Consider the following 12773-nt stretch of genomic DNA (forward strand, 5'->3'; position numbering starts at 1 on the left):
GGTTCATCTAATCCCTGTCTAATGACTACACTCCATAACTGATGGCTTTCTCAGTGATTTCCTAGTTTTGACACTCTTTATTATCAAATTATTAAATGCCCATGAAATATTGATCTGAGCGTAAATACATTTTTTGTTAAATGAAAAAGTTTTTGTAAAAAAAAAAAAAAGAAAAATGTAAGAATATTTAATTATAAAGAAATAAAATGAATATTTGTGTAATAAACAGGATAATGTAGTTCCCAAAATAAACCCAATTGTATAAAGACAGAGGGAAGTTTGTCGTCTGTCTATGTTAGCGCATGGAGATAATAAATAATAACCTTTGCCATGTTAGTCCTGTACTGAGAATCAGTCTGCACTGAACTTTCTTATTCAGTATTGGTGTTGTTTTGCAGTACGAACATCTACACATTCTTTAACTGACACACAGCAAACATTGTATGGAGTAGGTCTTTCCCCTTTGTGTTTATTAAAACAAGAAACATGTCTTCATACCATTTTTCTTTTCTTTTTATGCAATTTAAATGTCTTGATGTAAGGTTATGTAGATATTTGTCCTGATCATTTTTGCAGCACATGCATCATTAATGCATTAACTTGATGAATTTAAAAGTTTCTGCTCTGATTTAAGAGCTTTTAACCAGTGTTTTTACAGTCTGAAAACTCATGAAAACTAGTACAGCAAGCTTGTGTCTTTACTAAAATCACGTCTCTTCAGTTTTTGTGTCCAAACATTATTCGACAGAGTAAATTTACTTTAGAAGTGACAAGATATCAAGTCTATTTTAAATGCATCAAAATGAAGTCTCGTTTAAAACCTATCCATTTTATGCTTTTATCCAAAGTGACTTTGAAGCTAGGAAGAGAACATGCTGGAATGAGATGAAGAGATGAGGAAGAGTGTGAGATGAAGACAGACGCTGCTTTACACAGTCAAACTCATCCAGAACATGTCACACTTCTGCACGGACACACAAACACAAACACAAGTGTGCTTCTTCTGAACGGGACCAGTGTTATTTGATCTCTTACTGTCGTTCCTGTGGGTTCAGAGCGAATGATTCGGTAAGAGCTCAGTGTGACGAGAGTTTGGCAGATCTCTGAGACTGATGTGTAAGTAAACACACACACACACTTCGGATGTTCATGACGGTTTTATTGAGTAAACAAAAGTAGAGCAGTAACATGCAGACAACCAATGCTTGGGAAGTGCGAAAACAAACTACAAAACAAAGAGCATCAACTTCCGACCAATAAATACACGGGCTGTTGTGAGTGTTCAGCAGGGGTGATGATCGGGCACACGCTTCCTGAAACACACACACACACACACACACACACACAGAGAGAGAGGTTAGGAGACGGCACAAGCGCTCTGCTGCCTGTCCCAGACAGCGCTGATGAATGAAGCCTCACCTGGGAGCAGCTTTGATGATGTTGTCGACGCGCAGGATCATCTCCGCCGCCTCGGCCGCGCTCAGCAGCACCTGTCTCTTCACCTGGAAGCTCTCGGTGACGCCCAGAGCCGCCATGTCTCCCACCGCGCCCTGGCTCATGTCTGAGAGAGCAGGGGTCAGAGGTCAGGGGTCAGACTCCCTCGGGGCTGATGTGAGTGTGTGAGTGTGTCTCACCCAGGCCGAAGGTGCTCTTCTTGTTCTGGTGAGCGGCTCTCAGCTGAGACACCAGCTCTGCGCTGTCGTACCCCGCGTTATCAGCGATGATGGTGGGCAGCTGCAACACACACACACACACACACAGCTGAGAGACGCACACTTACTCTTCCCATCAAACCAGCTCTGGACAAGCACAACCAAGCAGTCAAGGGCTGTTCTGTTACAGAACAACGACACATTGTGAACAAGTCAACGACTGTCACTTTCTTCAATGACTCCCTCCCTGATAACTGTGGCTCGTCTGAATCACATCCTTCTCCAGTACAGAAGAAGTATGTCCGAATTCATGACAACAGTGGATCCAGTACAAACATACGACACACACTCATACTACACAGAACATACTCTTTTAGGAGCAATGAAGTAATAATGATTTTTACCCATTTCAGAGTATGTGATGTATATGTGATGTCAGATGCAGTTGTTCATGTGTTTGAATTAAACAGTAATATAAAGTCACAAATTCATCATTTATTTATCAATTAGTAGTGCTCTATATTGTAATTGCAGTGCCAATGCCTAAAAGATGATTCATGCACTCAATAAGAAAATCTGTGAATGGGAGTGAAGTGTGTCTTGGTGTGGTGTGTGTCGTACCATCATCAGGGCTTTAGCGAAGGACTCCATGGCCACTGCCTCTTTTCCTGGTGTGTGGTTGGCCAGATCGGTCACGGCTTTAGCCATCAGCATCTCAGAGCAGCCTGAAACACAGACACAGGTGTGAGTGTGAGTGACGAGTGTGTGTGTGTGAGATAGGGCTGGGCGATATATCTAACCACATGATCATGCACATCTAGGCAGTAAATCTGGTCACTGACAAGCTACACAATATCGTGTTCATTAACGAAGGCGATTCAGCTGGGATAATGAACGCAATATTGTGTATATTGAAAATTGAGTGAAGAGTGTGAAAGTGAGTGAGTGAGTGAGTGAGGGTGTATGTGTGATTGAGGATTGTGAGTGTGAGTGATGAGTGAGTGATTGTGAGAGTGAGTAATGACCGTAAGAGAGAGAGTGTAAGAGTGTGTGTGTGTGATGAGTGCGTGTGAATACGAGTCAGAGCCGCTGGTGTCCTCACCTCCGCCGAACACGGTGCGTGTCTCTTTGATGGTCTGAGCCAACACACACAGCGCGTCGTGCAGCGAGCGCTCAGCCTCGTCCAGGATCTGCTGCGTCGCCCCACGCAAGACGATGGTGCACGCCTCGCCTACACACACACACACACACACACACAGGTCACACACATCAGACTGATTCCTATAAATAACTACACTGAGTTCATTCACACCTGTCTGACAGTAAGATATAATGACAGCATGTGTTGTTAAATCATGCAGCTCTGCACACAGGAGGGGATTGTGCTGGGCACACACTCACCCATGTCCACTCCAGAGAAGTGTATGAGCATATCCTCCCCAATCATGACCTCCTCGATCAGCTTACAGTGGCCCAGCTTCACCAGCTCAGGGTGGTCAAAGGTGGAGGTGATCTCTCCACCTGAGCACACAAACCAGCAGAATCAACACTTGCACACGGACCAGCATGTTCAAGACTCCTCTGATGCTTACAGCACGTGTTTAACACCTTTCTGAAGAGAATTCTACTCGTCTGATGTAACAGTTAACATCACATTTGGTGTGAATAATGACTGATAATGGATAGTGTTGAGGGAGGTAACATTATTTATGGTGTGCGCTTGTGTGTTTGTGTACCTGTGACCAGAGCCAAGCGCTCGACTCCCATGAAATCAGCGTGCTCGATGGCCATCACACCAGCGGACGCAAACAGCTGCTCGGGGTAGTTATAGATCAGCTGCCTGAGGAGGAACGACAGCAGAACGACGCTCACACAGGCGTCACATGACCACACACACGCGCATGCCCTGAGATCAGCGCACCTGTTGATGAAGCAGTTGATGCCGTGCTTGAGGATGCGCTCCACCTTCTCCTTCATCTTCTCCTTCTCGGCCGACTCGATCTCAGCTACTTTAGCAGTGGAGTCCACTCGCACCCTGGAGCCGAAGATCTGCAGAGACACATGCTAGCGTTAGCGTCCTGCCGCTAGTCACGCCTGCGCTGGCGCTCACACGCCGCTCTACCTTGATCTTGTCCGTGTCCATGCCGGTGTTGGCGATCAGGATGTTGGCGTTCTCGATCCTCTTGGGCTGGTTGACTCCGATCCTCTTGTCCAGCAGGAAGCCTGTGAGGAGCAGAAGAAGAGACTAATGCTCAACACCGATCTTTTCTCAATGCGTCACAAGCAGCAATATTATCGGAGATAAGAACAAACTAAAAGAAGATCCTTCATATATATTATTCAGTACACTATAAATCAAAGATCTGACTTAGGCACTACAACTATAGGAAGATTAAAACACCCTTATTAAAACCAAAGCCCGACCGATACGGGGTTGTTGTTTTAAGGGCCGATACGATACCGATATTAGGGAGTAAAAGTCTGATAACGATATATCTGCCGATATTCTGTGTGTATCATATCGGCCAATAATACAGACAAAACTTTATAGGTCAGTCTCTAATAAGATTAAAACCCCTTTATTAAAACCATAATACACTATTCAAAATATTAACATTTTGGCCAATGCTGATCAGATGATCATTGTTTTACACATTTTAAATATAAAAAAATATTAAACCCACTAAAAACTATAAATTATTTAAATAAACTAAGTGGAATTGTTACTTCTACTACAGGAACAACAATATTCCATCATCACAATTATTAGGGCTGCTGATAAATCACGATTAAAGCTAAATCTCACGTAAATAGACCCGTCTAGTGTGATCATAATATTTGATATGATATAATATGGAACTAGGTGTGTTATGGTTCTTCTCGTGAGGGGCATATCTGGAGTTTCTGCACAAGAGCGCCCCCTAGCTTTTAGTATGTTTAATTGTCAATGTTCTTTTTTTTTAATACCCCTTCTATGATTTAATGCTCACTTCAAGTAATACAAAACTGTGAAATTGCCATTTGAACTCTCAAAGTGCACCAGAATTTTTAACTTTAAAACATAGTTGATCTCTACAGGAACCAAAGTCCACCCTCCAATCTACAAAATCCTGTACAAATACATGCACACTGATATCACTGCTTTAAACCTGATTAAAAATACTAATAAATAACCATATCACATAAATCATTACACGTTTTTACATTTAAATTATATTTTCTGTTGTCAAATTCTCACTTAGTCAATCTTAAAAAAGAAAAATTTAATGAAATGACAAAAAAAGTATTTTATTACAGCATTGATGCTTTTAAAGATCAACTTTAAGTGTGTGACAGACGACTGAAAAGGCTGTTCAAAACTGAATCTGCAGCACTGACACCCTGTCAGCTGTAACCCCCTGTGTGGAGTCTGATGTTAAACGTGTGTGTGTGTGTGTGAGCTGCAGACCTTCGTCCAGGTAGGAGTCGGTCAGGCTTCCTCCCAGCTTCTTGATGATGTGGATGGCCTCCAGGTTTCCGGATCCCTTGAGTCTGAGCACGGCCTGCAGGGCCAGCTTGGAAAAGTGATCCTTGTGGTGCGTCAGCAGCTTGGAGGAGAGCGTGGTGCGCGCGATGTTCATCAGATCCTGCTGGAACTTCAGCTCGTCGCTCCTGAGGACACAGACGCTCTGCTTCAGACACGGTCTCGGAGAGAGACTCACACACAGACAGAGACGGTGCAGCTCCGCTAGTTACCCATTATCCACCGCTGCCTCTCTGAGAGCGTCTCGGGCCGCCTGCGTGGCCTTCCTCCAGCCGGAGATGATGATCTGAGGATGGATCTTCTTGGCGATCAGCAGCTCTGCTTCCTGCAGCACAAGCGTCACACATTAGACAGGTTCAGGCCTCACTCACTCAGACACTGAGAGGAAGAGCTCGTACCCGCAGCAGCTCGGCCGCCAGCACTGTCACAGACGTGGTCCCGTCACCCACCTCGTCATCCTGCACCTTAGACATGTCTGCACACAACACAGTCACTACTGATAAACCAGTCTCTTCTGCTCACTGACGAGGTTTCATTAGAAACACTGCTAGAACTCTGACTCACTACTACAATCTCAAACTCAGGTTTCCTACATTACATTTACATTTATTCATTTAGCAGACGCTTTTATCCAAAGTGACTTACAGATGAGGACAGTGGAAGCAATCAAAAACAAAAGAGCAATGATATATAAGTGCTATAACACGTCTCAGTTAGGTTAACAGTACACCTAGCATGGGATTTTAAATAATATAATAGATAAAAAGAAAGCAGAATAGAAAAAGAATAGAGCAAGCTACTGTTAGAGGTCTTTACACAAAAAAATAAAATAAATAAATATTATACATATATACATATATATATATATATATATATATATATATAAAGTTAAAAAATTTCTGTGTGATTCTCTGTTAGACTGTCATTATTCTGTGATGTCCACTCTTAAGTGGCACATGATCTTAAGAAATCATTCTAATAAGATGATTTACTGCTTGAGAAACATTTGACATTTGTGCTGGTTGATATTTCTGTGTAAACTGTGATAGGTTTCTACAGGACAGGTTCTACTCCTGAAAGTATTAAACCATGGTGAGGAGCATCTGGACCTGAACTGACCCACGAGCACTTTAGCAGCGGGGTTGTCGACGCCGATGGCCTTCAGGATGGTGGCTCCGTCGTTGGTGACTGTCACGACACTGTCCCTGCCGCCGCCCAGCAGGATCTTGTCCTGTGAGGTCAGAGGTCAGGGTAAGTGTGAGGAGCATGTGTGTCTGTGTAAGCATGAGCGGTGCATGCAAGTCGTACCATGCCCTTGGGCCCAAGGGTGCTCTTGACCAGGTCCCCGATGGCAATGGCTCCGATGAAGGACGACTGCAGAAAGAGAGAGACAGAGAGAGAGAGAGACTGTGAGGTGAAGAGTGATCAGGTGTGAGAGAGACCGTGAGAGGTGAAGAGTGATCAGGTGTGCGAGCGACTGTGAGAGGTGAAGAGTGATCAGGTGTGAGACCGTGAGAGGTGAAGAGTGATCAGGTGTGCGAGAGACCATGAGAGATGAAGAGTGATCAGGTGTGAGAGAGACCATGAGAGATGAAGAGTGATCAGGTGTGAGAGAGACCGTGAGAGGTGAAGAGTGATCAGGTGTCCGAGCGACTGAGAGAGGCGAAGAGTGATCAGGTGTGAGAGAGACCGTGAGAGGTAAAGAGTGATCAGGTGTCCGAGCGACTGTGAGAGGTGAAGAGTGATCAGGTGTGAGAGACCGTGGCAGGTGAAGAGTGATCAGGTGTGAGAGAGACCGTGAGAGGTGAAGAGTGATCAGGTGTCCGAGCGACTGAGAGAGGCGAAGAGTGATCAGGTGTGAGAGAGACCGTGAGAGGTAAAGAGTGATCAGGTGTCCGAGCGACTGTGAGAGGTGAAGAGTGATCAGGTGTGAGAGACCGTGGCAGGTGAAGAGTGATCAGGTGTGAGAGAGACCGTGAGAGGTGAAGAGTGATCAGGTGTGAGAGACCGTGGCAGGTGAAGAGTGATCAGGTGTGAGAGAGACCGTGAGAGGTGAAGAGTGATCAGGTGTGAGAGAGACCGTGAGAGGTGAAGAGTGATCAGGTGTGCGAGCGACTGTGAGAGGGTGAGTGTGATCAGGTGTGCGAGTGACTGAGAGGTGAAGAGTGATCAGGTGTGCGAGTGACCGTGAGAGGTGAAGAGTGATCAGGTGTCCGAGCGACTGAGAGAGGCGAAGAGTGATCAGGTGTGCGAGTGACCGTGAGAGGTGAAGAGTGATCAGGTGTCCGAGCGACTGAGAGAGGCGAAGAGTGATCAGGTGTGAGAGAGACCGTGAGAGGTGAAGAGTGATCAGGTGTGAGAGAGACCGTGAGAGGTGAAGAGTGATCAGGTGTCCGAGCGACTGTGAGGTGAAGAGTGATCAGGTGTGCGAGTGACTGTGAGAGGTGAAGAGTGATCAGGTGTCCGAGCGACTGAGAGAGGCGAAGAGTGATCAGGTGTGCGAGTGACCGTGAGAGGTGAAGAGTGATCAGGTGTCCGAGCGACCGAGAGAGGTGAAGAATGATCAGGTGTGAGAGAGACCGTGAGAGGTGAAGAGTGATCAGGTGTCCGAGCGACCGAGAGAGGTGAAGAATGATCAGGTGTGAGAGACCGTGGGAGGTGAAGAGTGATCAGGTGTCCGAGCGACTGAGAGAGGTGAAGAGTGATCAGGTGTGAGAGAGACCGTGAGAGGTGAAGAGTGATCAGGTGTGAGAGACCGTGGGAGGTGAAGAGTGATCAGGTGTCCGAGCGACTGAGAGAGGCGAAGAGTGATCAGGTGTGCGAGCGACCGTGAGAGGTGAAGAGTGATCAGGTGTGTGAGAGACCATGAGAGGTGAAGAGTGATCAGGTGTGAGAGAGACCGTGAGAGGTGAAGAGTGATCAGGTGTGAGAGACCGTGGGAGGTGAAGAGTGATCAGGTGTCCGAGCGACTGTGAGAGATGAAGAGTGATCAGGTGTGAGAGAGACCGTGAGAGGTGAAGAGTGATCAGGTGTGAGAGAGACCGTGAGAGGTGAAGAGTGATCAGGTGTGTGAGAGACCGTGGGAGGTGAAGAGTGATCAGGTGTGCGAGTGACTGAGAGGTGAAGAGTGATCAGGTGTGAGAGAGACCGTGAGAGGTGAAGAGTGATCAGGTGTGTGAGAGACCATGAGAGGTGAAGAGTGATCAGGTGTGCGAGAGACCGTGAGAGGTGAAGAGTGATCACGTGTGAGAGACCGTGGGAGGTGAAGAGTGATCAGGTGTGAGAGACCGTGAGAGGTGAAGAGTGATCAGGTGTGAGAGAGAACATGAGAGGTGAAGAGTGATCAGGTGTAAGAGACTGAGTGGTGAAGATTGATCAGGTGTGCGAGCGACTGTGAGAGGTGAAGAGTGATCAGGTGTGCGAGAGACCATGAGAGGTGAAGAGTGATCAGGTGTGCGAGAGACCATGAGAGGTGAAGAGTGATCAGGTGTGCGAGAGACCATGAGAGGTGAAGAGTGATCAGGTGTGCGAGAGACCGTGAGAGGTGAAGAGTCATCAGGTGTGAAGAGTGATCAGGTGTGCGAGAGACCGTGAGAGGTGAAGAGTGATCAGGTGTGCGAGAGACCGTGAGAGGTGAAGAGTGATCAGGTGTGCGAGAGACCGTGGGAGGTGAAGAGTGATCAGGTGTGAGAGACCGTGAGAGGTGAAGAGTGATCAGGTGTGAGAGAACATGAGAGGTGAAGAGTGATCAGGTGTGAGAGACTGAGTGGTGAAGATTGATCAGGTGTGCGAGCGACTGTGAGAGGTGAAGAGTGATCAGGTGTGCGAGAGACCGTGAGAGGTGAAGAGTGATCAGGTGTGTGAGAGACCATGAGAGGTGAAGAGTGATGAGAGACTGAGAGGTGAAGAGTGATCAGGTGTGAGAGAGACCGTGAGAGGTGAAGAGTGATCAGGTGTGAGAGACCGTGAGAGGTGAAGATTGATCAGGTGTGTGAGCGACTGTGAGAGGTGAAGAGTGATCAGGTGTGCGAGAGACCGTGAGAGGTGAAGAGTGATCAGGTGTGAGAGACCGTGAGTGGTGAAGAGTGATCAGGTGTGCAAGCGACCGTGAGAGGTGAAGAGTGATCAGGTGTGCGAGCGACCGTGAGAGGTGAAGATTGATCAGGTGTGCGAGCGACCGTGAGAGGTGAAGAGTGATCAGATGTGAGAAAGAACATGAGAGGTGAAGAGTGATCAGGTGTGAGAGAGACCGTGAGAGGTGAAGAGTGATCAGGTGTGAGAGAGACCGTGAGAGGTGAAGAGTGATCAGGTGTGCGAGAGACCGTGTGAGGTGAAGAGTGATCAGGTGTGCGAGAGACCGTGAGAGGTGAAGATTGATCAGGTGTGCGAGCGACTGTGAGAGGTGAAGAGTGATCAGGTGTGCAAGCGACCGTGAGAGGTGAAGAGTGATCAGATGTGAGAAAGAACATGAGAGGTGAAGAGTGATCAGGTGTGCGAGCGACCGAGAGAGGTGAAGAATGAGAGACTGTGAGAGGTGAAGAGTGATCAGGTGTGCGAGAGACCATGAGAGGTGAAGAATGAGAGACTGTGAGAGGTGAAGATTGATCAGGTGTGCGAGCGACTGTGAGAGGGTGAGTGTGATCAGGTGTGCGAGAGACCGTGAGAGGTGAAGAGTGATCAGGTGTGCGAGAGACCGTGAGAGGTGAAGAGTGATCAGGTGTGCGAGAGACCGTGAGAGGTGAAGAGTGATCAAGTGTGCGAGAGACCGTGAGAGGTGAAGAGTGATCAGATGTGCGAGAGACCGTGAGAGGTGAAGAGTGATCAGGTGTGCGAGAGACCGTGAGAGGTGAAGAGTGATTAGGTGTGAGAGACCGTGAGAAGTGAAGATTGATCAGGTGTGTGAGCGACTGTGAGAGGTGAAGAGTGATCAGGTGTGAGAGACCGTGAGTGGTGAAGAGTGATCAGGTGTGCAAGCGACCGTGAGAGGTGAAGAGTGATCAGGTGTGCGAGCGACTGTGAGAGGTGAAGAGTGATCAGATGTGAGAAAGAACATGAGAGGTGAAGAGTGATCAGGTGTGAGAGAGACCGTGAGAGGTGAAGAGTGATCAGGTGTGAGAGAGACCGTGAGAGGTGAAGAGTGATCAGGTCTGCGAGAGACCGTGTGAGGTGAAGAGTGATCAGGTGTGCGAGAGACCGTGAGAGGTGAAGATTGATCAGGTGTGCGAGCGACTGTGAGAGGTGAAGAGTGATCAGGTGTGCAAGCGACCGTGAGAGGTGAAGAGTGATCAGATGTGAGAAAGAACATGAGAGGTGAAGAGTGATCAGGTGTGCGAGCGACCGAGAGAGGTGAAGAATGAGAGACTGTGAGAGGTGAAGAGTGATCAGGTGTGCGAGAGACCATGAGAGGTGAAGAATGAGAGACTGTGAGAGGTGAAGATTGATCAGGTGTGCGAGAGACCGTGAGAGGTGAAGAGTGATCAGGTGTGCGAGAGACCGTGAGAGGTGAAGAGTGATCAGGTGTGCGAGAGACCGTGAGAGGTGAAGAGTGATCAGATGTGCGAGAGACCGTGAGAAGTGAAGAGTGATCAGGTGTGCGAGAGACCGTGGGAGGTGAAGAGTGATCAGGTGTGAGAGAGACCGTGAGAGGTGAAGAGTGATCAGGTGTGCAAGCGACCGAGAGAGGTGAAGAGTGATCAGGTGTGCGAGCGAAAGAGAGAGGTGAAGAGTGATCAGGTGTGCGAGCGACCGAGAGAGGTGAAGAGTGATCAGGTGTGCGAGCGACCGTGAGAGGTGAAGAGTGATCAGGTGTGCGAGCGACCGTGAGAGGTGAAGAGTGATCAGGTGTGCAAGCGACCGAGAGAGGTGAAGAGTGATCAGGTGTGCGAGCGACCGAGAGAGGTGAAGAGTGATCAGGTGTGCGAGCGACCGTGAGAGGTGAAGAGTGATCAGGTGTGAGAGAGACCGTGAGAGGTGAAGAGTGATCAGGTGTGCGAGAGACCATGAGAGGTGAAGAGTGATCAGGTGTGAGAGAGACCATGAGAGGTGAAGAGTGATCAGGTGTGAGAGAGACCATGAGAGGTGAAGAGTGATCAGGTGTGCGAGCGACCGAGAGAGGTGAAGAGTGATCAGGTGTGCGAGCGACTGTGAGAGGTGAAGAGTGATCAGGTGTGAGAGACCATGAGAGGTGAAGAGTGATTAGGTGTCCGAGCGACTGAGAGAGGTGAAGAATGAGAGACTGTGAGAGATGAAGAGTGATCAGGTGTGCGAACGACCGAAAGAGGTGAAGAATGAGAGACCATGAGAGATGAAGAGTGATCAGGTGTGCGAGCGACCGAGAGAGGTGAAGAATGAGAGACTGTGAGAGGTGAAGAGTGATCAGGTGTCCGAGCGACTGTGAGAGGGTGAGTGTGATCAGGTGTGAGAGAGACCGTGAGAGGTGAAGAGTGATCAGGTGTGCGAGAGACCATGAGAGATGAAGAGTGATCAGGTGTGCGAACGACCGAGAGAGGTGAAGAATGAGAGACCATGAGAGATGAAGAGTGATCAGGTGTGCGAGCGACCGAGAGAGGTGAAGAATGAGAGACTGTGAGAGGTGAAGAGTGATCAGGTGTGAGAGAGAACATGAGAGGTGAAGAGTGATCAGGTGTGAGAGAGAACATGAGAGGTGAAGAGTGATCAGGTGTGCGAGAGACCGTGAGAGATGAAGAGTGATCAGGTGTGCGAGCGAGTACTCGTGCCACTTACCAAACGCGCCGTCTCCGCCTTCTCCTCATCCGCTCCTGCTCTGAAGATGTTCATGGGGGTCATCGATAGAGACGCCTGCGTGTCAATCACAAACACTCACATTCATCAGCTCATAATGATGACCTCTTCTATTCAACAGAAGGTCCGTTCCTCAAAAAACACTACAGCACATCAATAATTAAAATAATCCAGATCTCTGCACACTGTATTAGGACATCGATGCCATATTTAGATCACATTAGCTTATTTGAATCACTTTGTTAGATTTTTTATTTATTTTGGCCTTTATTAGCAAGTGTCGTGGGCAGAATCAGGAAGCTCGAACTCGGGACATTATTAATATCATTTGAATAATTATTTACACAAAACTGATTTTATTTTTAAACTGATATTAAACACCGCACTATCATCATCTGCCTAATTCTCCGTTTAATAATAATAATAGTATCGAAGTTGGATTTATGAGTATGCAAATGAGCAGAGGTGACTCCGCCCTCCTCAGAAAACACTAGAAACTTCCTCACGAGCCGCTACTGATGCTGCGTCACATCTTCACACACAAACTCATCAATAAACACGTTTATCCGCGGACACAGCAGCGCAAAAACACACACAGTAACACAGCACACATTATAAATATGTATATATAATCATATCTCTATCTGACGCATCTGCTGTAGCGGCAGATGCTCGCAGCACGCAGCGCCTCGTCCCGCCCGAGTACAGCGCGAACATCGCGGCAGAACCACACAGACACACGCGCCGCTCGCTCATTTCAGTCTCGATAAACTGTGTTTCCAACACTCGAGCGCTCACCATGATGACCGTAGATGTGCTGCAGCTGAAGAGATGCG

At 47.7% G+C, this 12773-nt stretch overlaps 1 protein-coding gene across 1 annotated transcript in view; it reads right to left on the reverse strand.

Moving 5' to 3' along the window:
* Positions 1-1138: 1138 nt before the first annotated feature.
* LOC132099226 (T-complex protein 1 subunit beta-like) overlaps positions 1139-12773 on the reverse strand; it is a 90359-nt gene continuing 78724 nt past the window's right edge. The window contains exons 2-17 of the mRNA XM_059505665.1: positions 12736-12757; positions 11920-11994; positions 6484-6549; positions 6295-6406; positions 5574-5650; positions 5388-5500; positions 5101-5303; positions 3775-3875; positions 3574-3701; positions 3389-3492; positions 3054-3173; positions 2755-2883; positions 2274-2377; positions 1635-1734; positions 1420-1561; positions 1139-1313 (exon numbers count right to left, since the gene is read on the reverse strand). Of these exons, the coding sequence (XP_059361648.1) occupies positions 1283-1313; positions 1420-1561; positions 1635-1734; positions 2274-2377; positions 2755-2883; positions 3054-3173; positions 3389-3492; positions 3574-3701; positions 3775-3875; positions 5101-5303; positions 5388-5500; positions 5574-5650; positions 6295-6406; positions 6484-6549; positions 11920-11994; positions 12736-12738 (1608 nt within the window). The 5' untranslated portion in view covers positions 12739-12757 and the 3' untranslated portion in view covers positions 1139-1282. The remainder of the gene's footprint in view (positions 1314-1419; positions 1562-1634; positions 1735-2273; positions 2378-2754; positions 2884-3053; positions 3174-3388; positions 3493-3573; positions 3702-3774; positions 3876-5100; positions 5304-5387; positions 5501-5573; positions 5651-6294; positions 6407-6483; positions 6550-11919; positions 11995-12735; positions 12758-12773) is intronic.

Source organism: Carassius carassius, chromosome 22 (assembly GCF_963082965.1).
Source record: "Carassius carassius chromosome 22, fCarCar2.1, whole genome shotgun sequence".
NCBI classification, from domain to species: Eukaryota; Metazoa; Chordata; class Actinopteri; order Cypriniformes; family Cyprinidae; genus Carassius; species Carassius carassius.